General features: G+C 53.6%; 1 protein-coding gene across 4 annotated transcripts in view; it reads right to left on the bottom strand.

Moving 5' to 3' along the window:
* LOC116957437 (cholesterol 7-desaturase nvd-like) overlaps window positions 1-26,479 on the bottom strand; it is a 53,786-nt gene that overhangs the window by 11,043 nt on the left and 16,264 nt on the right. For all 4 annotated transcript variants that reach the window (XM_076056153.1, XM_076056151.1, XM_076056152.1 and 1 more), the window contains 2 exons: window positions 15,569-15,757; window positions 13,833-14,011 (listed from right to left, as the gene is read on the bottom strand). In XM_076056153.1, coding sequence (XP_075912268.1) covers window positions 13,833-14,011; window positions 15,569-15,757 — 368 coding nt within the window. The remainder of the gene's footprint in view (window positions 1-13,832; window positions 14,012-15,568; window positions 15,758-26,479) is intronic.

The following is a 26,479-nucleotide window of genomic DNA, read 5'->3' as shown; positions in this document are numbered from 1 at the left end:
TTATTTAACATCTATTTTGACCACGTAGTTCGTGAAGCCTTCATTAGCTGTACCGGGGGAATCTCCATATGGTACAGATATAATGGGAGGCTAATCGATGCCTGGGTGCGGTCAAGGGATGGCTCCCTATTGCTCAACCACGTTATGTATGCTGATGACTTGGTAATAGCTGCTCAGTCAGAGGAGGAGTTGGAGACGCTGCTGCTGAGACTGGAGCGTGCCACTAAGAGGTGGGGCCTTACCATCAGCCCCACCAAAACTAAGCACCTGCCTGGGTATTTTGTACCATCGGACACTCCACCCCCACAACTCCCAATCGGTGATGGGGCAGTTGTGGAGAGAGTGGAGAGTTTCCCATACCTGGGCAGTGTGCTTATGACTGGCTCCAGTTTAACAGCAGAGGTCTCACTCCGAATCAGTCGAGCGGCAATATCTTTTCATCGGTTGCGTAACGCTGTGTGGAAGCTACCTGGTCTGTCGCTCCGCACTAAGCTTCAGGTCTTCTCGGCCACGGTCATTCCCTCCCTTCTCTACGCTTGCGAAACGTGGACCCCCCTAATGGAACATCTTCGCCGGTTAGAAACATTTAGGCTGGCCTGCCTACGATCCATCCTGGGTTTAACCAGACTGGATTGTGTGAGGAGCTCACAAATCCTTGAAAGATCTGGGCAGGGTCCCATCGGTGAGCTCCTCCGGCAGGCAAGGCTGCGATGGCTGGGTCATGTAGCCCGCATGCCCAGCCACCGCATGCCGAAACAGCTTTTGTTTGGCCGGATTGAGGGGGCTAAGCGGGCGCGGCACGGGCTAGAGAAGAGATGGAGTGATGTGGTACAGGAGGACGTGGAGCTGAGTGGACTTGCCGATGACTGGTACCAGCGGTGTCAAGATCGGCCTCTGTGGAGGAGGCTCGTGAAGGATGCTACTGGGCAGTTGGAGGCAGTCGCCATCCAACAACAACGGAGGGCGGAGGAGCGACGCTCACAACAGCGAGCGGAGCGCCGGGTGGCTAAAGCACAGCAGGTTGGCACAGTAGGGGGCACAGGTGGTGCATCAGCCAGTCATCTCAGTCAGTCGACCCGTGGCACCTGGGTCTGCCCAGTGACCTCCTGCCAGCGGGCGTTCGACACTTCACGTGGCCTCAGGGTGCACATAGCCTGGCACAAGCGTCGTGGTGACGTCACCGCCACTTAGTGGCGAATGGCGGTTGTTGTTGTTGTGTGTGAGTGTGTGTATTAGTGTGTGTGTGAGTGTATTAGTGTGTGTGAGTGTGTGTGAGTGTATTAGTGCGTGTGAGTGTGTGAGTGTGTGTGAGTGTGTGAGTGTGTGTGAGTGTATTAGTGTGTGTGAGTGTATTAGTGTGTGTGTGTATTAGTGTGTGTGTTAGTGTGTGTGTGTGTGCATTAGTGTGTGTGTGTGAGTGTGTGTATTAGTGTGTGTGTGAGTGTATTAGTGTGTGTGAGTGTGTGTGAGTGTATTAGTGTGTGTGAGTGTGTGAGTGTGTGTGAGTGTGTGAGTGTGTGTGAGTGTATTAGTGTGTGTGAGTGTATTAGTGTGTGTGTGTATTAGTGTGTGTGTTAGTGTGTGTGTGTGTGTGCATTAGTGTGTGTGTGTGAGTGTGTGTATTAGTGTGTGTGAGTGTATCAGTGTGTGAGTGTGTGTGAGTGTGTGTGAGTGTATTAGTGTGTGTGTGTGTGAGTGTGTGAGTGTGTATTAGTGTGTGTGAGTGTATTAGTGTGTGTGAGTGTGTGAGTGTATTAGTGTGTGTGAGTGTGTATTAGTGTGTGTGAGTGTGTGAATGTATTAGTGTGTGTGAGTGTGTGAGTGTATTAGTGTGTGTGAGTGTGTATTAGTGTGTGTGTGTGAGTGTATTAGTGTGTGTGAGTGTATGTGTGTGTGTGAGTGTATTAGTGTGTGTGAGTGTATTAGTGTGTGAGTGTATTAGTGTGTGAGAGTGTGTATTAGTGTGTGTGAGTGTGTGAGTGTATTAGTGTGTGTGAGTGTATTAGTGTGTGTGAGTGTGTATTAGTGTGTGTGAGTGTGTGAGTGTATTAGTGTGTGAGTGTATTAGTGTGTGAGTGTGTGTGAGTGTGTGTGAGTGTATTAGTGTGTGTGTGTGAGTGTGTGAGTGTGTATTAGTGTGTGTGAGTGTATTAGTGTGTGTGAGTGTATTAGTGTGTGTGAGTGTGTATTAGTGTGTGTGAGTGTGTGAGTGTATTAGTGTGTGTGAGTGTGTGAGTGTATTAGTGTGTGTGAGTGTGTATTAGTGTGTGTGTGTGAGTGTATTAGTGTGTGTGAGTGTATGTGTGTGTGAGTGTGTGAGTGTATTAGTGTGTGTGAGTGTATTAGTGTGTGTGAATGTGTGAGTGTATTAGTGTGTGTGAGTGTGTATTAGTGTGTGTGAGTGTGTGAGTGTATTAGTGTGTGTGAGTGTGTGAGTGTATTAGTGTGTGTGAGTGTGTATTAGTGTGTGTGAGTGTGTGAGTGTATTAGTGTGTGAGTGTATTAGTGTGTGTGAGTGTGTAATAGTGTGTGTGAGTGTGTGAGTGTATTAGTGTGTGTGAGTGTGTGAGTGTATTAGTGTGTGTGTGCGAGTGTGTGTGAGTGTGTGTATTAGTGTGTGTGTGTATTAGTGTGTGTTAGTGTGTGTATTAGTGTGTGTGTGTGAGTGTATTAGTGTGTGTGTGTATTAGTGTGTGTGTGTATTAGTGTGTGTGTGTGTATTAGTGTGTGTGTGAGTGTGTGTGTGTATTAGTATGTGTGTGTGTGTATTAGTGTGTGTGTGTATTAGTGTGTGTGAGTGTGTGAGTGTATTAGTGTGTGTGAGTGTGTATTAGTGTGTGAGTGTATTAGTGTGTGTGAGTGTGTGAGTGTATTAGTGTGTGTGTGTGCGAGTGTGTGTGAGTGTGTGTATTAGTGTGTGTGTGTATTAGTGTGTGTGAGTGTGTGTATTAGTGTGTGTGTGTGAGTGTATTAGTGTGTGTGTGTGTGTATTAGTGTGTGTGTGTGTGTATTAGTGTGTGTGTGTGAGTGTGTGTGTGTATTAGTGTGTGTGTGTGTGTATTAGTGTGTGTGTGTATTAGTGTGTGTGAGTGTGTGAGTGTATTAGTGTGTGTGAGTGTGTATTAGTGTGTGTGAGTGTGTGAGTGTATTAGTGTGTGTGAGTGTGTGAGTGTATTAGTGTGTGTGTGCGAGTGTGTGTGAGTGTGTGTATTAGTGTGTGTGTGTGTGTATTAGTGTGTGTGAGTGTGTGTATTAGTGTGTGTGTGTGTGAGTGTATTAGTGTGTGTGTGTGTATTAGTGTGTGTGTGTATTAGTGTGTGTGTGTGTATTAGTGTGTGTGTGAGTGTGTGTGTGTATTAGTGTGTGTGTGTATGTATTAGTGTGTGTGTGTATTAGTGTGTGTGAGTGTGTGAGTGTATTAGTGTGTGTGAGTGTGTATTAGTGTGTGTGAGTGTGTGAGTGTATTAGTGTGTGTGTGTATTAGTGTGTGTGTGAGTGTGTATTAGTGTGTGTGTGTGTGAGTGTGTCAGTGTGAGTGTATTAGTGTGTGTGTGAGTGTGTGAGTGTGTGTGAGTGTATTAGTGTGTGTGTGTGTGAGTGTGTGAGTGTGTATTAGTGTGTGTATGTGTGAGTGTATTAGTGTGTGTGGGTGAGTATATTAGTGTGTGTGTGTATTAGTGTGTGTGTGAGTGTATTAGTGTGTGTGGGTGAGTGTGTGAGTGTATTTGTGTGTGTGGGTGAGTGTGAGTGTATTGTCCGGCAAAACAACCCCCTACCTCCTCGCGGTGCCGGACGGGCAACTCTGTAGTGGACAGTGCTGTGGGGGGAGATCCAATTTTGATTGGCTCCTCCCCTCATGGCATATGTGTCCACCACAGGGAATAAACGGGGGCTCTGGACGGGTGCGAGGGGCTGGTAACCCCTCCACCTTCAATTAATTACCACTAAACCGCGAATTAAGTATATAACCAATAAGCTGGTGCCGGAGGCCCCAGGGGACCAGGCGTCTATGACGTCTCCTGGCCAAACCCCAATTGGCGGAGCCAGGAGATTGAATATATACCCTCGGGGCTCCTCCAGAAACAACGAAAAACCACTTCGTGTGGCCACGTGGAATGTTCGAACGCTCACTGCGGAGGAGAGGCTGCCACTCCTCTGTCGGGAGCTGGGCCGGTACCACCTGGATCTATGTGGCATTCAGGAGGTCCGGTGGACCGGTTCTGGCTCCTGCCACTTTGAGGGGTGGACAATTCTCTACTCGGGGCAGCAGACTGCCAAACAACAGGGTGTGGCTCTTCTTTTGAACAAAATAATGAAGGGGGCGTGGGAGCGTGGCGGTGAGGTGTGGGAAGCTGTAAGCCCCAGGCTACTTTGGGCTCGCCTTCCCATCAACTGGAGGCGAGGAATGGTGGTCGTGGTTACTTATGCCCCCACCGAAGATGAACATCCGAGGAGGGATGCAGGCAAAGCTGATGAGTCAGATGCCTTCTATGACCTGCTGTCACAGGTGCTGGCTAAAGTGGCCCATCGGGATAGAGTCATTATGTTGGGTGACTTCAATGCCCGAGTTGGTCATGATGCTGGCACCTGGTCTGGAGTAATTGGAGGGCATGGGCCAGATCAGCTCAATAACAACGGTATGAGGCTGTGCAGCCCATGGGCTTGTAATTACCAACACGCTGTTCCGGCATCGGTGCATCCACACAACATCATGGATGCATGCCGGGTCCAAGCAAGAACATCTGCTGGACTACATAGTGACGGACCAGCGGATGCGAGCCCATGTCCTTAACACCAGGACCTACCGTGGAGCTGATCTGCCCTCTGACCATCGACTAGTCATTAGTAAGATGCGCCTTCTTGCACTCCGGTGGTGGGTGTACACCCAGGACCCCATTCCAACCTAAAGTGGCCTGGTCTCAGTTATCTGATGAAAGTTGCAAGCGAGAATTTCATCATCGCTTGCGGCTGGAATTGGCATCGTCCCCGACTCCTCCTGATGTCGAGGGTAAATGGGCGAGGTTTAGGACTGTAACTCATGCAGCTGCAATGGCTGCTTTGGGTACGCGGTCCGGACCTCCCCAGAGACCCTGGCTGATAGAGGAGGTGTTCAGGATGGTTGAGAAAAAGCGACAGGCCCACTGTCATCGGCTACAGAATCCCACGTCAGAGAATGAGAAGGCTTACCGCAGCCTTCGCTCGGAGGTTCGGAGAGCCGTGAGGCGCTGCAAGGATGGGTGGTGGTCGCGGGTTGCTGAGGAGATGGAGTCTGCCTCAGTGGCCCATCATCACAAATCTCTATTTAACTCCATCAAAAAAGTAACCTGCAGCGCCACACCTATTACCATCATTTGGGGAAAAAACGGTGATCCAATCGCCGACCCCCAGGAACAGGTTTGCAGATTTGCTGAGCATTTCTGTGAGGTCCTGGGGGAGGGAAAATCCCTCAGCCAGGAAAACATCGTGGCACAAAGTGAGGATGACCCTGCTGAGGCTGCGGTGCCTCAAATATTGGAAGAAGTCACCCCCTGTGAGTGGCTGGCTGAGGTTCCATCTCTTGAGGAAGTACTGAAGGCGATCCGGAGTCTGAGACCAGGAAAGGCAGCGGGCAGAGATGATCTCCCAAGCGAAATGCTGAGGGAGGGTGGCGTTTGTGCACAGACTGCCCTATATGACATCATAACAACAGTCTGGACCACTGAACGGGTTCCGCAGTATTGGAAGGATGCCCTGGTGGTCCCCCTTTTTAAGAAGGGGGACCGCACAGACTGTAACAACTACAGGGGCTTCTCACTCCTCAGTGTGCCGGGAAAGGTCCTGGCAAGGATTATTCAACATCGCCTTGCCAGGCACGCTGAGGAGATGCTTGCGGAGCCCCAATGCGGTTTTAGGAAAGGGCAGTCTTGCACAGATGCCATATTTTCTGTCCGTCTGCTACAGCAGAGGTGTAGGAAATTCCAACAAGACCTACATCTCTGCTTTATTGACCTGGTCAAGGCCTATGATACCATCAGTAGGCCTGGGCTCTGGGTTGTTCTTCTTGCTTTTGGAGTACCTGACCCTCTGCTCACGATCATTAAGGACCTTCATGATGGTGAGCGGGCCCGGGTAAAACTACGTGGCCGGGAGTCAGAGCCATTCCCTGTACACCTTGGGGTGTAACAGGGATGTCCTCTGGCTCCCACATTATTTAACATCTATTTTGACCACGTAGTTCGTGAAGCCTTCAATAGCTGTATCGGGGGAATCTCCATATGGTACAGATATAATGGGAGGCTGATCGATGCCCGGGTGCGGTCAAGGGATGGCTCCCTATTGCTCAACCACGTTATGTATGCTGATGATTTCGTAATAGCTGCTCATTCAGAGGAGGAGTTGGAGACGCTGCTGCTGAGACTGGAGCGTGCCACTAAGAGGTGGGGCCTTACCATCAGCCCCACCGAAACTAAGCACCTGCCTGGGTATTTTGTACCATCAGACACTCCACCCCCACAACTCCCAATCGGTGATGGGGCAGTTGTGGAGCGAGTGGAGAGTTTCCCATACCTGGGCAGTGTGCTTATGACCGGCTCCAGTTTAACAGCAGAGGTCTCACTCCGAATCAGTCGAGCGGCAATATCTTTTCATCGGTTGCGTAACGCTGTGTGGAAGCTACCTGGTCTGTCGCTCTGCACTAAGCTTCAGGTCTTCTCGGCCATGGTCATTCCCTCCCTTCTCTACGCTTGCGAAACGTGGACCCCCCTAATGGAACATCTTCGCCGGTTAGAAACATTTAGGCTGGCCTGCCTACGATCCATCCTGGGTTTAACCAGACTGGATTGTGTGAGGAGCTCACAAATCCTTGAAAGATCTGGGCAGGGTCCCATCGGTGAGCTCCTCCGGCAGGCAAGGCTGCGATGGCTGGGTCATGTAGCCCGCATGCCCAGCCACCGCATGCCGAAACAGCTTTTGTTTGGCCGGATTGAGGGGGCTAAGCGGGCGCGGCACGGGCTAGAGAAGAGATGGAGTGATGTGGTACAGGAGGACGTGGAGCTGAGTGGACTTGCCGATGACTGGTACCAGCGGTGTCAAGATCGGCCTCTGTGGAGGAGGCTCGTGAAGGATGCTACTGGGCAGTTGGAGGCAGTCGCCCTCCAACAACAACGGAGGGCGGAGGAGCGACGCTCACAACAACGAGCGGAGCGCCGGGTGGCTAAAGCACAGCAGGTTGGCACAGTAGGGGGCACAGGTGGTGCATCAGCCAGTCATCTCAGTCAGTCGACCCGTGGCACCTGGGTCTGCCCAGTGACCTCCTGCCAGCGGGCGTTCGACACTTCACGTGGCCTCACGGTGCACATAGCCTGGCACAAGCGTCGTGGTGACGTCACCGCCACTTAGTGGCGAATGGCGGTTGTTGTTGACTGTGTGACTGTGTGTGTGACTGTGTGAGTGAGTGAGTGTGTGACTGTGTGACTGTGTGTGACTGTGTGTGTGACTGTGTGTGACTGTGTGTGTGACTGTGTGACTGTGTGTGTGACTTTGTGTGTGACTGTCTCCCCACCTGTATGTGCGCGTTGATGGTGTGTGACTGTGTGTGACTGTGTGTGTGAGTGTGTGTGACTGTGTGTGTGACTGTGTGTGTGACTGCGTCTCCCCACCTGTATCTGCGCGTTGATGGTGTGTGACTGTGTGTGGCTGTGTGTGACTGTGTGAGTGACTGTGTGTGTGACTGTGTGAGTGACTGTGTGTGTGACTGTGTGTGTGACTGTGTGACTGTGTGACTGTGTGTGTGTGAGTGTGTGTGTGACAGTGTGTGTGACTGTGTGTGTGACTGTGTGTGTGAGTGTATGTGACTGTGCGTGACTGTGTGTGTGACTGTGTGTGACAGTGTGTGTGACTGTGTGTGTGACTGTGAGTGTGACTGTGTGTGTGACTGTCTCCCCACCTGTATGTGCGCGTTGATGGTGTGTGACTGTGCGTGAGTGAGTGTGTGACTGTGTGTGTGAGTGTGTGTGAGTGTGTGTGAGTGTGTGTGACTGTGTGTGTGAGTTTGTGCGACTGTGTGTGTGACTGTGCGTGTGACTGTGTGTGACTGTGTGTGACTGTGACTGCGTCTCCCCACCTGTATGTGCGCGTTGATGGTGTGTGACTGTGTGTGTGACTGTGGGTGTGAGTGTGTGTGTGACTGTGTGTGTGACTGTGTGTGTGTCTGTGTGTGTGACTGTGTGTGCGACTGTGTGTGTGAGTGTGTGTGACTGTGCGTGTGACTGTGCGTGTGACTGTGTGACTGTGTGTGTGACTGTGTGTGTGACTGTGTGTGACTGTCTCCCCACCTGTATGTGCGCGTTGATGGTGTGTGACTCTGTGTGTGAGTGTGTGTGACTGTGTGACTGCGTGTGACTGTGTGTGTGTCTGTGTGTGTGTGACTGTGTGTGTGACTATGTGTGTGAGTGTGTGTGACTGTGCGTGTGACTGTGTATGTGACTGTGTGTGTGACTGTGTGACTGTGTGTGTGACTGTGTGTGTGACTGTGTGTGTGACTGTGTGTGTGACTGTGTGTGTGACTGTGTGTGACTGTGTGACTGTCTCCCCACCTGTATGTGCGCGTTGATGGTGTGTGACTGTCTGTGTGACTGTGTGTGTGAGTGTGTGTGTGAGTGTGTGTGACTGTGTGTGTGTCTGTGTGTGTGACTGTGTGTGACTGTGTATGTGAGTGTGTGTGACTGTGTGTGTGACTGTGTGTGTGACTGTGTGTGACTGTGTGTGACTGTGTGTGTGACTGTGTGTGTGACTGTGTGTGTGAGTGTGTGTGAGTGTGTGTGACTGTGTGTGTGCCTGTGTGTGTGTGACTGTGTGTGACTGTGTGTGACTGTGTTTGTGACTGTGTGTGACTGTGCGTGACTGTGTGTGTGACTGCGTCTCCCCACCTGTATGTGCGCATTGATGGTGTGTGACTGTGTATGTGAGTGTGTGTGACTGTATGTGACTGTGTATGTGAGTGTGTGTGACTGTGTGTGTGACTGTGTGTGTGACTGTCTCCCCACCTGTATGTGCGCGTTGATGGTGTGTGACTGTGTGTGTGACTGTGTGTGACTGTGTGTGTGACTGTCTCCCCACCTGTATGTGCGCGTTGATGGTGTGTGACTGTGCGTGAGTGAGTGTGTGACTGTGTGTGTGAGTGTGTGAGTGTGTGACTGTGTGTGACTGTGTGTGACTGTGTGTGTGACTGTGTGTGTGACTGTGTGTGACTGTGTGTGTGACTGTGCGTGACTGTGTGTGTGCCTGTGTGACTGTCTCCCCACCTGTATGTGCGCGTTGATGGTGTGTGACTGTGTGTGTGACTGTGTGTGTGAGTGTGTGTGTGTGACTGTCTGTGTGTGTGAGTGTGTGTGTGACTGTGTGTGACTGTGTGTGACTGTGTGTGTGAGTGTGTGTGACTGTGTGTGTGAGACTGTCTCCCCACCTGTATGTGCGCGTTGATGGTGTCTGACTGTGCGTGAGTGAGTGTGTGACTGTGTGTGTGACTGTGTGTGAGTGTGTGTGACTGTGTGTGTGACTGTGTGTGACTGTGTGTGTGACTGTGTGTGTGACTGTGTGTGAGTGTGTGTGACTGTGTGTGTGACTGTGTGTGTGACTGTGTGTGTGACTGTGTGTGTGACTGTCTCCCCACCTGTATGTGCGCGTTGATGGTGTGTGACTGTGTGTGACTGTGTGTGTGACTGTGTGTGTGACTGTGTGTGAGTGTGCAAAACAACCCCCTACCTCCTCGCGGTGCCGGACGGGCAACTCTGTCGTGGACAGCGCTGTGGGGGGAGATCCAATTTTGATTGGCTCCTCCCCTCATGGCATATGTGTCCACCACAGGGGCTAAACGGGGGCTCTGGACGGGTGCGAGGGGCTGGTAACCCCTCCACCTTCAATTAATTACCACGAAACTACGAATGAAATATGTAACAACTAAGCTTGTGCCGGAGGCCCCGGGGGGCCAGGCGTCTATGACGTCTCCTGGCCAAACCCCAATTGGCGGAGCCAGGAGATTGAATACCTACCCTCGGGGCTACTCCAGAAACAACGAAAAGCCACTACGGTTGGCCACGTGGAATGTTCGAACGCTCACTGCAGAGGAGAGGCTGCCACTCCTCTGTCGGGAGCTGGACCGGTACCGCCTGGATCTATGCGGCATTCAGGAGGTCCGGTGGACCGGCTCTGGCTCCTGCCACCATGAGGGGTGGACAGTCCTCTACTCGGGGCAGCAGACTGCCAAACAACAGGGTGTGGGTCTTCTTTTGAACAAAAGAATGAAGGGGGCGTGGGAGCGTGGCGGTGAGGTGTGGGAAGCTGTAAGCCCCAGGCTACTTTGGGCTCGCCTTCCCATCAACCGGAGGCGAGGAATGGTGGTCGTGGTTACTTATGCCCCCACCGAAGATGAACATCCGTGGAGGGATGCAGGCAAAGCCGATGAGTCAGATGCCTTCTATGACCTCCTGTCACAGGTGCTGGCTAAAGTGGCCCCTCGGGATAGAGTCATCATGTTGGGTGACTTCAATGCCCGAGTTGGTCATGATACTGGCACCTGGTCTGGAGTGATTGGAGGGCATGGGCCAGATCAGCTCAATAACAACGGTAGGAGGCTGCTAGATTTTTGTGCAGCCCATGGGCTTGTAATTACCAACACGCTGTTCCGGCATCGGCGCATCCACACAACATCATGGATGCATGCCGGGTCCAAGCAAGAACATCTGCTGGACTACATAGTGACGGACCAGCGAATGCGAGCCCATGTCCTTGACACCAGGACCTACCGTGGAGCTGATCTGCCCTCTGACCATCGACTAGTCATCTGTAAGATGCGCCTGCCATTCTTCCACTCCGGTGGTGGGTGTACACCCAGGACCCCATTCCAACCTAAAGTGGCCTGGTCTCAGTTATCTGATGAAAGTTGCAAGCGAGAATTTCATCATCGCTTGCGGCTGGGATTGGCATCGTCCCCGACTCCTCCTGATGTCGAGGGTAAATGGGCGAGGTTTAGGACTGTGACTCATGCAGCTGCAATGGCTGCTTTGGGTACGCGGTCCAGACCTCCCCAGACACCCTGGATGACAGAGGAGTTGTTCAGGATGGTTGAGAAAAAGCGACAGGCCCACTGTCATCGGCTACAGAATCCCACGTCAGAGAATGAGGAGGCTTACCGCAGCCTTCGCTCGGAGGTTCGGAGAGCCGTGAGGCGCTGCAAGGATGGGTGGTGGTCGCGGATTGCTGAGGAGATGGAGTCTGCCTCAGTGACCCGTGATCACAAATCTCTATTTAACTCCATCAAAAAAGTAACCTGCAGTGCCACACCTATTACCATCATTAGGGGAAAAAACGGTGATCCAATTTCTGACCCCCAGGAACAGGTTCGCAGATTTGCTGAGCATTTCTGTGAGGTCCTGGGGGAGGGAAAATCCCTCAGCCAGGAAAACATCGCGGCACAAAGTGAGGATGACCCTGCTGAGGCTGCGGTGCCTCAAATATTGGATGAAGTCACCCCCTGTGAGTGGCTGGCTGAGGTGCCATCTGCTGAGGAAGTATTGAAGGCGATCCGGAGTCTGAGACCAGGAAAGGCAGCGGGCAGAGATGATCTCCCAAGCGAAATGCTGAGGGAGGGTGGCGTTTGTGCACAGACTGCCCTATATGACATCATAACAACAGTCTGGACCACTGGACGGGTTCCGCAGGATTGGAAGGATGCCCTGGTGGTCCCCCTTTTTAAGAAGGGGGACCGCACAGACTGTAACAACTACAGGGGCATCTCACTCCTCAGTGTGCCGGGAAAGGTCCTGGCAAGGATTATTCAGCATCGCCTTGCCAGGCACGCTGAGGAGAGGCTTGCGGAGCCCCAATGCGGTTTCAGGAAAGGGCGGTCCTGCACAGATGCCATATTTTCTGTCCGTCTGCTACAGCAGAGGTGTAGGGAATTCCAACAAGACCTACATCTCTGCTTTATTGACCTGGTCAAGGCCTATGATACCATCAGTAGGCCTGGGCTCTGGGTCGTTCTTCGTGCTTTTGGAGTACCTGACCCTCTGCTCACGATCATTAAGGACCTTCATGATGGTGAGCGGGCCCGGGTAAAACTACGTGGCCGGGAGTCAGAGCCATTCCCTGTACACCTTGGGGTGCGACAGGGATGTCCTTTGGCTCCCACATTATTTAACATCTATTTTGACCACGTAGTTCGTGAAGCCTTCAATAGCTGTACCGGGGGAATCTCCATATGGTACAGATATAATGGGAGGCTAATCGATGCCCGGGTGCGGTCAAGGGATGGCTCCCTATTGCTCAACCACGTTATGTATGCTGATGACTTGGTAATAGCTGCTCAGTCAGAGGAGGAGTTGGAGACGCTGCTGCTGAGACTGGAGCATGCCACTAAGAGGTGGGGCCTTACCATCAGCCCCACCAAAACTAAGCACCTGCCTGGGTATTTTGTACCATCGGACACTCCACCACCACAACTCCCAATCGGTGATGGGGCAGTTGTGGAGAGAGTGGAGAGTTTCCCATACCTGGGCAGTGTGCTTATGACTGGCTCCAGTTTAACAGCAGAGGTCTCACTCCGAATCAGTCGAGCGGCAATATCTTTTCATCGGTTGCGTAACGCTGTGTGGAAGCTACCTGGTCTGTCGCTCCGCACTAAGCTTCAGGTCTTCTCGGCCACGGTCATTCCCTCCCTTCTCTATGCTTGCGAAACGTGGACCCCCCTAATGGAACATCTTCGCCGGTTAGAAACATTTAGGCTGGCCTGCCTACGATCCATCCTGGGTTTAACCAGACTGGATTGTGTGAGGAGCTCACAAATCCTTGAAAGATCTGGGCAGGGTCCCATCGGTGAGCTCCTCCGGCAGGCAAGGCTGCGATGGCTGGGTCATGTAGCCCGCATGCCCAGCCACCGCATGCCGAAACAGCTTTTGTTTGGCCGGATTGAGGGGGCTAAGCGGGCGCGGCACGGGCTAGAGAAGAGATGGAGTGATGTGGTACAGGAGGACGTGGAGCTGAGTGGACTTGCCGATGACTGGTACCAGCGGTGTCAAGATCGGCCTCTGTGGAGGAGGCTCGTGAAGGATGCTACTGGGCAGTTGGAGGCAGTCGCCCTCCAACAACAACGGAGGGCGGAGGAGCGACGCTCACAACAGCGAGCGGAGCGCCGGGTGGCTAAAGCACAGCAGGTTGGCACAGTAGGGGGCACAGGTGGTGCATCAGCCAGTCATCTCAGTCAGTCGACCCGTGGCACCTGGGTCTGCCCCGTGACCTCCTGCCAGCGGGCGTTCGACACTTCACGTGGCCTCAGGGTGCACATAGCCTGGCACAAGCGTCGTGGTGACGTCACCGCCACTTAGTGGCGAATGGCGGTTGTTGTTGTTGTTGTTGACTGTGTGTGAGTGTGTGTGACTGTGTGTGTGACTTTGTGTGTGACTGTGTGACTGTGTGTGTGACTGCGTCTCCCCACCTGTATGTGCGCGTTGATGGTGTGTGACTGTGTGTGTGACTGTGTGTGTGACTGTGCGTGAGTGAGTGTGTGACTGTGCGTGAGTGAGTGTGTGACTGTGTGTGTGACTGTGTGTGAGTGTGTGTGACTGTGTGTGTGACTGTGTGTGACTGTGTGTGACTGTGTGACTGTGTGTGTGACTGTGTGTGTGACTGTGTGACTGTGTGTGACTGTGTGACTGTGTGCGTGACTGTCTCCCCACCTGTATGTGCGCGTTGATGGTGTGTGACTGTGTGTGTGACTGTGTGACTGTGTGACTGTGTGTGTGACTGTGTGTGTGCCTGTGTGTGTGACTGTGTGACTGTGTGTGTGACTGTCTCCCCACCTGTATGTGCGCGTTGATGGTGTGCTCCGTGCGTCCTCTGTACCGCCACTCGCCGCTGGCAATCTCCTCCACCTGGGGCACCTCCCACGATGGCTCCACGCCGTCACAATGGAACCACGCGTAGACGCAGCCGTTGCGCTCACAGCTCGCCCAGCTGCGCACGCGCGCAAACTCCGGCACTGCACACGGGTGCAGCAGCAGTAGCAGCAGTAGTAGCAGCAGTAGAAGTAGCAGCAGTAGTAGTAGCAGTAGAAGTAGCAGCAGTAGTAGCAGCAGTAGTAGCAGCAGTAGTAGTAGCAGTAGAAGTAGCAGCAGTAGTAGCAGCAGCAGTAGCAGCAGTAGTAGTAGTAGCAGTAGTAGCAGCAGTAGTAGCAGTAGCAGCAGTAGTAGTAGTAGCAGTAGTAGCAGCAGTAGCAGTAGTAGCAGTAGCGGCAGCAGTAGCAGCAGCAGCAGTAGTAGCAGTAGTAGCAGCAGTAGTAGTAGCAGCAGTAGTAGTAGCAGCAGTAGTAGTAGCAGCAGCAGCGGCAGCAGTAGTGGCAGCAGTAGCAATAGTAATAGCAGAAGCAGTAGTAGTAGCAATAGTAGTGGCAGCAGTAGTAGCAGCAGTAGTAGTAGTAGCAGCAGCAGTAGTAGCAGTAGAAGTAGCGGTAGTAGCAGCAGTAGCAGCAGTAGAAGTAGCGGTAGTAGCAGTAGCAGCAGTAGAAGTGTCATTGTCAACATCATGGTTGTCATAATGATCATTGTCGTGATCACTCACTCACACCACCATCGCAGTTATTGTGATGGCGTTGATGACGATGGTAAAGATGATGGTAATGATGATGGTGGCAAGGACGATAGTGGCGATATGGACGATGTTGAAGATGGTGATGCTGAAGATATTGACGATGTTGATGTTGACGATGGTAATGTTGACGATGTTGATGTTGAAAATGTTGATGTTGGCGATGGTGATGTTGACGATGGTGATGATATTGACGATGGTAATGATGCTGACGATGTTGATGTTGACGATGGTGATGATGTTGACGATGGTGATGATGTTGACGATGGTGATGATGTTGAAGATGGTGATGATGTTGACAATGGTAATGTTGACGATGGTGATGTTGACGATGGTAATGATGTTGAAGATGGTGATGATGTTGACGATGGTAATGTTGACGATGGTAATGTTGACGATGGTAATGATGTTGAAGATGGTGATGATGTTGACGATGGTAATGTTGACGATGGTAATGTTGACGATGGTAATGTTGACGATGGTGATGATGTTGACGATGCTGATGATGTTGACGATGGTAATGTTGAAGATGGTTTCGATGGTAATGATGTTGACGATGGTGATGATGTTGACGATGGTGATGATGTTGACGATGGTGATGATGTTGACGATGGTAATGTTGAAGATGGTGATGTTGAGGACGATGGTGATGTTGAGGACGATGGTGACGATGTTGACGATGCTGAAGATGTTGACGATGGTGACGATGTTGACGATGGTGACGATGTTGACGATGGTGACGATGGTGACGATGGTGATGTTGACGATGGTGACGATGGTGACGATGGTGACGATGTTGACGATGGTGACGATGTTGACGATGTTGACGATGTTGACGATGGTGACGATGGTGACGATGTTGACGATGTTGACGATGTTGACGATGGTGACGATGCTGACGATGTTGACGATGGTGACGACGACGACGTTCACGACCGCGAGAGCGCCGCACCTCTTTTCGAGTAGGGAATGTGCACGCAGCGGCCGTCCTCGCCGCGGAACCTCCAGCCGTGGAAGGGGCACTCGAGGCAGTCGCCTCTCACCTGGCCTCCCACGGCCAGGTTGGCGCCCAGGTGCGGGCAGTAGGCATCCAGAACGCTCACCTGGCCCTGCTCGCTACGGAACACCGCCAGCTGCTCGCCTGCGCACCACGCCGAGACAAAGGCAAAGGGCCCCCCGGGTAGCCTTCAGCGGCGTGGAGGGGCAAGTGCGCTCAGTCCGCGGGTAGGGGCAAGCGCTGTCAGCAGCGAGCAGCAGCGGCAGTGCCTACGAAGGCTGCCGTGGCACACGTGCGTGCGTGCGTGCGGGTGGGTGGGTGGGTGGCCGGCACCGACACCCGTGTGACGGTGCGTTCCCGCACTTAGCCTCGACGGGTCCCGGGCCTCCCCTAGGCGGACTCGGCCTCAGAGCCGAGCACCTGAGTGCGGCGTGCGGCAAGCGCGGCCTGTCGGGGAGGCTGCGCTGGCTGGGTCATGGAGCCCGCATGCCCGGCCACCGCATGCCCGGCCACCGCATGCCCGGCAACTGCATGCCCGGCCACCGCATGCCCGGCCACCGCATGCCCGGCCACCGCATGCCCAGCCACCGCATGCCCGGCCACCGCATGCCCGGCCACCGCATGCCCGGCCACCGCATGCCCGGCCACCGCATGCCCGGCCACCGCATGCCGAAACAGCTTTTGTTCGGCCGGATTGAGGGGGCTAAGCGGGCGCAGCACGGGCTAGAGAAGAGATGGAGTGATGTGGTACAGGAGGACGTGGAGCTGAGTGGACTTGCCGATGACTGGTACCAGCGGTGTCAAGATCGGCCTCTGTGGAGGAGGCTCGTGAAGGACGCTACTGGGCAGTTGGAGGTAGTCGCCCTCCAACAACAACGGAGGGCGGAGGAGCGACGCTCAGAACAACGAGCGGAGCGCCGGGTGGCTAAAGCACAGCAGGTTGGCACAGTAGGGGGCACAGGTGGTGCATCAGCCAGTCATCTCAGTCAGTCGACCCGTGGCACCTGGGTCTGCCCCGTGACCTCCTGCCGGCGGGCGTTCGACACTTCACGTGGCCTCAGGGTGCACATAGCCTGGCACAAGCGTCGTGGTGACGTCACCGCCACTTAGTGGCGAATGGCGGTTTTTGTTGTATGTGTGTGTGTATGTGTGTGTGTATGTGTGTATGTATGTGTATGTGTTTATGTGTGTGTATGTATGTGTGTGTATGTGTGTATGTGTGTGTATGTGTGTGTGTATGTGTGTGTGTGCGTGCGTGCAATGCGGCTCGTGCAGCCATCACTCTCTCTGCCAAATAGTTGTTATGCTTCCCCGATGTGCTCATCACGGCCGAGATGCTCCACATTCCACACATACACACATACACACACATACACACATACACACACACACATACACACACACATACACACATACACAACAACCGCCATTCGCCACTGAGTGGTGGTGACATCACCACAACGCTTGTGCCAGGCTATGTGCACCCTGAGACCACGTGAAGTGTCGAACGCCCGCTGGCAGGAGGTGCTTTAGCCACCCGGCGCTCCGCTCGTTGTTGTGAGCGTCGCTCCTCCGCCCTCCGTTGTTGTTGAAGGGCGACTACCTCCAACTGCCCAGTAGCATCCTTCACGAGCCTCCTCCACAGAGGTCGATCTTGACACCACTGGTACCAGTCATCGGCAAGTCCACTCAGCTCCACGTCCTTCTGTACCACATCACTCCATCTCTTCTCTAGCCCGTGCCGCGCCCGCTTAGCCCCCTCGATCCGGCCGAACAAAAGCTGTTTTGGCATGCGGTGGCTGGGCATGCGGGCTACATGACCCAGCCATCGCAGCCTTGCCCGCCGGAGGAGCTCACCGATGGGACCTTGCCCAGATCTTTCGAGGATTTGTGAGCTCCTCACACAATCGAGTCTGGTTAAACACAGGATGGATCGTAGGTAGGCCAGCCTAAATGTTTTTAACCGGCGAAGATGTTCCATTAGGGGGGTCCACGTTTCGCAAGCGTAGAGAAGGGAGGGAATGACCGTGGCCGCGAAGACCTGAAGCTTAGTGCGGAGCAACAGACCAGGTAGCTTCCACACAGCGTTACGCAACCGATGAAAAGATATTGCCGCTCGACTGATTCGGAGTGAGACCTCTGCTGTTAAACTGGAGCCGGTCATAAGCACACTTCCCAAGTATGGGAAACTCTCCACTCTCTCCACAACTGCCCCATCACCAATTGGGAGTTGTGGGGGTGGAGTGTCCAATGGTACAAAATACCGAGGCAGGTGCTTAGTTTTGGTGGGGCTGATGGTAAGGCCCCATCTCTTAGTGGCACGCTCCAGTCTCAGCACCAGCGTCTCCAACTCCTCCTCTGAATGAGCAGCTATTACCAAATCATCGGCATACATAACGTGGTTGAGCAATAGGGAGCCATCCCTTGACCGCACCCGGGCATCGATCAGCCTCCCATTATATCTGTACCATATCGAGATTCCCCCGGTACAGCTATTGAAGGCTTCACGAACTACGTGGTCGAAATAGATGTTAAATAATGTGGGAGCCAGAGGACATCCCTGTCGCACCCGAAGGTGTACAGGGAATGGCTCTGACTCCCGGCTACGCAGTTTTACCCGGGCCCGCTCACCATCATGAAGGTCCTTAATGATCGTGAGCAGAGGGTCAGGGACTCCAAAAGCACGAAGAACAACCCAGAGCCACAGGCCTACTGATGGTATCATAGGCCTTGACCAGGTCAATAAAGCAGAGATGTAGGTCTTGCTGGAATTCCCTACACCTCTGCTGTAGCAGACGGACAGAAAATATGGCATCTGTGCAGGACCGCCCTTTCCTAAAACCGCATTGGGGCTCCGCAAGCCTCTCCTCAGCGTGCCTGGCACGGCGATGTTGAATAATCCATGCCAGGACCTTTCCCGGCACACTGAGGAGTGAGATGCCCCTGTAGTTGTTACAGTCTGTGCGGTCCCCCTTCTTAAAGAGGGGGACCACCAGGGCATCCTTCCAATCCTGCGGAACCCGTCCAGTGGTCCAGCCTCATACACACACACACACAGACACACACACATACATACACACACATACACACACATACAACAACAACCGCCATTCGTCACTAAGTGGCGGTGACGTCACCACGACGCTTGTGCCAGGACATGTGCATCTTGAGGCCACGTGGAGTGTCGAACGCCCGCCGGCAGGAGGTCACGGGGCAGACCCAGGTGCCACGGGTCGACTGACTGGGATGACTGGCTGATGCACTACCTGTGCCCCCTACTGTGCCAACCTGCTGTGCTTTAGCCACCCGATGCTCCGCTCGTTGTTGTGAGCGTTGCTCCTCCGCCCTCCGTTGTTGTTGGAGGGCGACTACCTCCAACTGCCCAGTTGCGTCCTTCACGAGCCTCCTCCACAGAGGCCGATCTTGACACCGCTGGTACCAGTCATCGGCAAGTCCACTCAGCTCCACGTCCTTCTGTACCACATCACTCCATCTCTTCTATAGCCCGTGCCATGCCCGTTTAGCCCCCTCGATCCGGCCGAACAAAAGCTGTTTCGGCATGCGGTGGCTGGGCATGCGGGCTACATGACCCAGCCATCGCAGCCTTGCCCGCCGGAAGAGCTCACCGATGGGACCTTGCCCAGATCTTTCAAGGATTTGTGAGCTCCTCACACAATCGAGTCTGGTTAAACCCAGGATGGATCGTAGGTAGGCCAGCCTAAATGTTTCTAACCAGCGAAGATGTTCCATTAGGGGGGTCCACGTTTCGCAAGCGTAGAGAAGGGAGGGAATGACCGTGGCCGCGAAGACCTGAAGCTTAGTGCGGAGCAACAGACCAGGTAGCTTCCACACAGCGTTACGCAACCAATGAAAAGATATTGCCGCTCGACTGATTCGGAGTGAGACCTCTGCTGTTAAACTGGAGCCGGTCATAAGCACACTTCCCAAGTATGGGAAACTCTCCACTCTCTCCACAACTGCCCCATCACCAATTGGGAGTTGTGGGGGTGGAGTGTCCAATGGTACAAAATACCCAGGCAGGTGCTTAGTTTTGGTGGGGCTGATGGTAAGGCCCCATCTCTTAGTGGCACGCTCCAGTCTCAGCACCAGCGTCTCCAACTCCTCCTCTGAATGAGCAGCTATTACCAAATCATCGGCATACATAACGTGGTTGAGCAATAGGGAGCCATCCCTTGACCGCACCCGGGCATCGATCAGCCTCCCATTATATCTGTACCATATCGAGATTCCCCCGGTACAGCTATTGAAGGCTTCACGAACTACGTGGTCGAAATAGATGTTAAATAATGTGGGAGCCAGAGGACATCCCTGTCGCACCCCAAGGTGTACAGGGAATGGCTCTGACTCCCGGCTACGCAGTTTTACCCGGGCCCGCTCACCATCATGAAGGTCCTTAATGATCGTGAGCAGAGGGTCAGGGACTCCAAAAGCACGAAGAACAACCCAGAGCCACAGGCCTACTGATGGTATCATAGGCCTTGACCAGGTCAATAAAGCAGAGATGTAGGTCTTGTTGGAATTCCCTACACCTCTGCTGTAGCAGACAGACAGAAAATATGGCATCTGTGCAGGACCGCCCTTTCCTGAAACCGCATTGGGGCTCCGCAAGCCTCTCCTCAGCGTGCCTGGCACGGTGATGTTGAATAATCCTTGCCAGGACCTTTCCTGGCACACTGAGGAGTGAGATGCCCCTGTAGTTGTTACAGTCTGTGCGGTCCCCCTTCTTAAAAAGGGGGACCACCAGAGCATCCTTCCAATCCTGCGGAACCCGTCCAGTGGTCCAGACTCATACACACACATACACACAACAATAACCGCCATTCGCCACTAAGTGGCGGTGACGTCACCACGACGCTTGTGCCAGGCTATACATACACACCACACACATACACACACATACACACACGCGCCTCCACACACACACACGCACCTCCACACACACGCACGCGTCCACACACACACACGCAAACACACACGCAAACACACACACACACGCCTCCACACACACACGCGCGTCCACACACACACACGTCCACACACACGTCCACACACACACGCCTCCACACACACACGCCTATGCATGCACATACGCACGCATGGCGACACACACACACGGACGGCGCGTGTGTGTGTGTGGGGAGCGGTGGTGTAGTAGCGGTGAGCGCTGCGCTACGATCCCGGCGACCCGAGTTCCCATCACCGCCACCACCATCACCACCACCATCATCATCACCACCATCATTATCACCACCATCATCATCACCATCATCACCACCATCATAATCACCACCATCACCATCATCATCACCACCATCACCACCACCATCACCATCACCACCATCACCACCATCACCACCATCACCACCACCATCACCACCATCACCACCATCATCACCACCACCATCACCACCATCACCACCAGCCATGGTAGATCCAATGCTGGATGAAGACCTCCCCTAGCCATCACCACCACCACCACCACCACCACCATCACCACCACCATCATCATCACCACCATCACCACCACCATCACCATCACCACCACCATCACCATCACCACCACCATCACCACCACCACCACCCATCACCATCACCACCATCACCACCACCACCACCACCCATCACCATCACCACCATCACCATCACCACCATCATCATCATCATCACCACCACCACCATCATCATCATCACCACCATCACCATCACCACCACCATCATCATCACCACCATCACCACCATCACCACCATCACCATCACCACCATCACCATCACCACCACCACCACCACCACCCATCACCATCACCACCACCATCATCATCATCATCACCACCACCACCACCATCACCACCATCACCACCACCACCACCACCATCACCACCATCACCACCACCATCACCACCACCATCACCACCACCATCACCACCACCACCACCACCCATCACCACCATCACCACCATCACCACCACCATCACCACCATCACCACCATCACCATCACCACCACCATCACCATCACCACCACCATCACCACCACCACCACCCATCACCACCATCACCACCACCATCACCACCATCACCACCATCACCACCACCATCACCACCATCACCACCACCATCACCACCATCACCACCACCATCACCACCAGCCATGGTAGATCCAATGCTGGATGAAGACCTCCCCTAGCCATCACCACCACCACCACCATCACCACCACCATCACCACCATCACCACCAGCCATGGTAGATCCAATGCTGGATGAAGACCTCCCCTAGCCATCACCACCACCATCACCACCACCATCACCACCACCACCATCACCACCATCACCACCATCACCACCACCACCACCATCACCACCACCATCACCACCATCACCACCACCATCATCATCACCACCACCACCATCACCACCACCACCATCACCACCACCATCACCACCACCATCACCACCACCACCATCACCACCACCACCACCATCACCACCACCATCACCACCACCATCACCACCATCACCACCACCATCATCATCACCACCACCACCACCATCACCACCATCACCACCACCACCACCATCACCACCACCATCACCATCACCACCACCATCACCATCACCACCACCATCACCATCACCACCATCACCACCATCACCACCACCACCATCACCACCACCACCCATCACCACCATCACCACCAGCCATGGTATCCCCAATGCTGGATGAAGACCATTGCGGCGATGCTGTCTCATCAGCGTGGGAGGGTACGTGGAGGTGGGAGTGGTGTCCGGGCGAGGAGATGAAAACGAGTTTCACGAGCAGCCCCCGTGTATGGGTGGCGACACATGCCGGCAGTGTTTGTGCTTCCTGGGAGGGGAGATGCGGGTGGACTTTAAAGCGAAACTATTTTAGTTTTATTTTACCAGGTTCAAGGTCCCACTGAGCTGCGTTGCTCACGGGGAGAGAGGCAGAGACTCCAAATATACAGCAGCAGCAGTAGTAGCAGTAGCAACAGCAGCAGTAGTAGTAGCAGCAGTAGCAGCAGCAGTAGCAGCAGCAGCTGCAGCAGTAGCAGCTGCAGCAGCAGCAGTAGCAGCTGCAGTAGTAGTAGCAACAGCAGCAGCAGTAGTAGCAACAGCAGCAGTAGCAGCAGCAGCTGCAGTAGCAGCAGCAGCAACAGCAGCAGTAGCAGCAGCAGCTGCAGTAGCAGCAGTAGCAACAGCAGCAGTAGCAGTAGCAGCAGGAGTAGCAGCAGCAGTAGCAGTAGGGTCGAGATCGAACCCACAACGTCCTGTAGACCAGGCGAGGGAGTCAACATCTCACAGCCACCGTGATGATGATGAGAGAGAGAGACTCCAAATATACAGCAGCAGCAACAGCAGGCGTCAGGGTCGGGATCGAACCCACGACCTGCTCCTGCACACCAGGCGAGGGAGTGTCTCTAACACGGCCATCGTGAACCCCTGAGACACACAGAGCCAGGGCTTGAACCTAGCAACTCATGGTGTCTGACAAGGCCATCGTGAACCCCTGAGACACACAGAGCCAGGGCTTGAACCTAGCTCCTCATGGTCTCTAACACGGCCATCGTGAATCCCTGAGACACACAGACCCAGGGCTTGAACCTAGCTCCTCATGGTGTCTGACACGGCCATCGTGAACCTCTGAGACACACAGAGCCAGGGCTTGAACCTAGCTACTCATGGTGTCTGCCATCGTGAACCCCTGAGACACACAGACACACAGAGTCAGGGCTTGAACCTAGCTCCTCATGGTCTCTGACACGGCCATCGTGAACCCCTGAGGCACACAGACCCAGGGCTTGAACCTAGCACCTCATGGTGTCTGACACGGCCATCGTGAACACCTGAGACACATAGACACACAGACCCAGGGCTTGAACCTAGCAACTCATGGTCTCTGACAAGGCCATCGTGAATCCCTGAGACACACAGAGCCAGGGCTTGAACCTAGCAACTCATGGTGTCTGACAAGGCCATCGTGAACCCCTGAGACACACAGACCCAGGGCTTGAACCTAGCTCCTCATGGTGTCTGACACGGCCATCGTGAACACCTGAGACACACAGACACACAGACCCAGGGCTTGAACCTAGCAACTCATGGTCTCTGACAAGGCCATCGTGAATCCCTGAGACACACAGAGCTAGGGCTTGAACCTAGCAACTCATGGTGTCTGACATCGTGAACCCCTGAGACACAGACCAAGGGCTTGAACCTAGCTCCTCATGGCCTCTGACATGGCCATCGTGAACCCCTGAAACACACAGACCCAGGGCTTGAACCTAGCAACTCATGGTCTCTGACAAGGCCATCGTGAATCCCTGAGACACACAGAGCCAGGGCTTGAACCTAGCGAATCATGGTGTCTGACATCGTGAACCCCTGAGACACACCGACACAGAGAGTCAGGGCTTGAACCTAGCTCCTCATGGTCTCTGACACGGCCATCGTGAACCCCTGAGACACACAGACCCGGGGCTTGAACCTAGCTCCTCATGGTCTCTGACACGGCCATCGTGAACCCCTGAGACACACAGTAGTAGCTACTGCTACTACATGTGTAGCAGTAGCTACTACATGTGTAGCAGTAGCTACTACACTACTACACGTATAGTAGTGTAGTAGCTACTACACTACACACGTGTAGTAGTTCCTACTACTACACGTGTGTAGTAGTTACTACACTACTACACGTGTAGTAGTGTAGTAGCTACTACACTACACACGTGTAGTAGTGTAGTAGCTACTACACTACACACGTGTAGTAGTGTAGTAGCTACTACACTACACACGTGTAGTAGCTACTACACATGTAGCTACTACACTACTACACGTGTAGTAGCTACTACACATGTGGCTACTACACTACACACGTGTAGTAGCTACTACACATGTAGCTACTACACTACTACACGTGTAGTAGCTACTACACATGTGGCTACTACACTACACACGTGTAGTAGCTACTACACATGTAGCTACTACACTACTACACGTGTAGTAGTGTAGTAGCTACTGCTACACATGTAGTAGCTACTACACATGTAGCTACTACACTACACACGTGTAGTAGCTACTACACATGTAGCTACTACACTACACACGTGTAGTAGTGTAGTAGCTACTGCTACACATGTAGTGTAGTAGCTACTACACATGTAGCTACTACACTACACATGTAGTGTAGTAGCTACTACACATGTAGCTACTACACTACACACGTGTAGTAGCTAATGGTGCTACCACGATAATCGGGAACTGATTCTGAACCTCCACCGCGAGTCACGTCCCCTGCCGTCTTTCTCGTCTGGTTTTTGGTTCGAGCAGCAGAGGAATGCGATGACGACGCCCGTTGTGTGGGGGGGGGAGTCAACAAGTGGTCAATCTACTGCTGTGTGAAGATCAACGTGGTGGTGGTGGTGATGGTGGTAGTGATGGTGGTGGTGATGATGGTGGTGGTGATGGTGGTGGTGGTGGTAGTGGTGGTGGTGATGTTGGTGGTGATGGTGGTGGTGATGGTGGTAGTGGTGGTGATGATGGTGGTGGTGGTGATGGTGGTGATGGTGGTGGTGATGGTGGCGGTGGTAATGGTGGTGATGGTGGTGGCGGTGATGGTGGTGGTGATGGTGGTGATGGTGGTGATGGTGGTGGTGGTAGTGATGGTGGTAGTGATGGTGGTGATGGTGGTGATGGTGGTAGTGGTAGTGATGGTGGTGATGTTGGTGGTGATGGTGATGATGGTGATGGTGGTGGTGGTGATGATGGTGATGGTGGTGGTGATGGTGGTGGTGATGGTGGTGATGGTGGTGATGGTGATGATGGTGGTGGTGATGGTAGTGATGGTGGTGATGGTGGTGGTGGTGGTGATGGTGGCGGTGATGGTGGCAGTGATAGTGGTGGTGGTGATGATGGTGGTGGTGGCGGTGGTGATGGTGGTGGTGGTGATGGTGATGATGGTGGTGATGGTGGTGGTGATGGTGATGATGAGGGGTGATGGTGGTGGAGGTGATGTTGGTGATGGTGGTGATGGTGGTGGTGGTGATGGTGATGATGTTGGTGATGGTGGTGGTGGTGATGGTGGTGGTGGTGGTAGTGATGGTGGTGATGATGTTGGTGATGGTGGTGATGGTGGTAGTGGTAGTGATGGTGGTGATGGTGGTGATGGTGGTGGTGATGGTGATGATGTTGGTGATGGTGGTGGTGGTGATGGTGGTGGTGATGGTGGTGGTGATGGTGATGGTGGTGATGGTGGTGATGGTGGTGGTGATGATGGTAGTGGTGATGGTGGTGGTGGTGATGGTAGTGGTGATGGTGGTGGTGATGGTGGTGGTGGTGATGGTGGTGATGGTGGCGGTGGTGGCGGTGGTGATGGTGGTGATGGTGGTGGCGGTGATGGTGGTGATGGTGGTGGTGATGGTGGTGATGGTGGTGGTGATGATGATGGTGGTGGTGATGGTAGTGGTGATGGTGGTGGTGGTGGTGATGGTGGTGATGGTGGTGATGGTGGCGGTGGTGGCGGTGATGGTGGTGGTGATGGTGGTGGTGGTGATGGTGGTGGTGATGGTAGTGATGGTGGTGATGTCCCCTCTACCCCTGCGTGTGTTCTCTAGTCCACGTGGCTCCTCTCTCTCTGTCTCTCAGTGTCATCACCACCACCGTGGTCTATCCACTACTTGATGAACATCAATGTGGTTGCTGGTGGTGATGTCTCCTCCTCTTAGTCTTTAGCACGCACCTCGGCATGTGCGTACCTATAGAGCGGCGGCGGCGTTCCCTGCCGTGAGCCACGGTCACCTGGTCGCCATGGCGACGACGCGCACGCGCGATGC

This window comes from Petromyzon marinus, chromosome 74, assembly GCF_048934315.1.
Source record: "Petromyzon marinus isolate PM22_M1 ecotype Great Lakes invasive population chromosome 74, UKy_Petmar_22M1.pri1.0, whole genome shotgun sequence".
Taxonomy (NCBI): Eukaryota; Metazoa; Chordata; class Hyperoartia; order Petromyzontiformes; family Petromyzontidae; genus Petromyzon; species Petromyzon marinus.
This window is presented reverse-complemented; position numbering and strand designations above follow the sequence as displayed.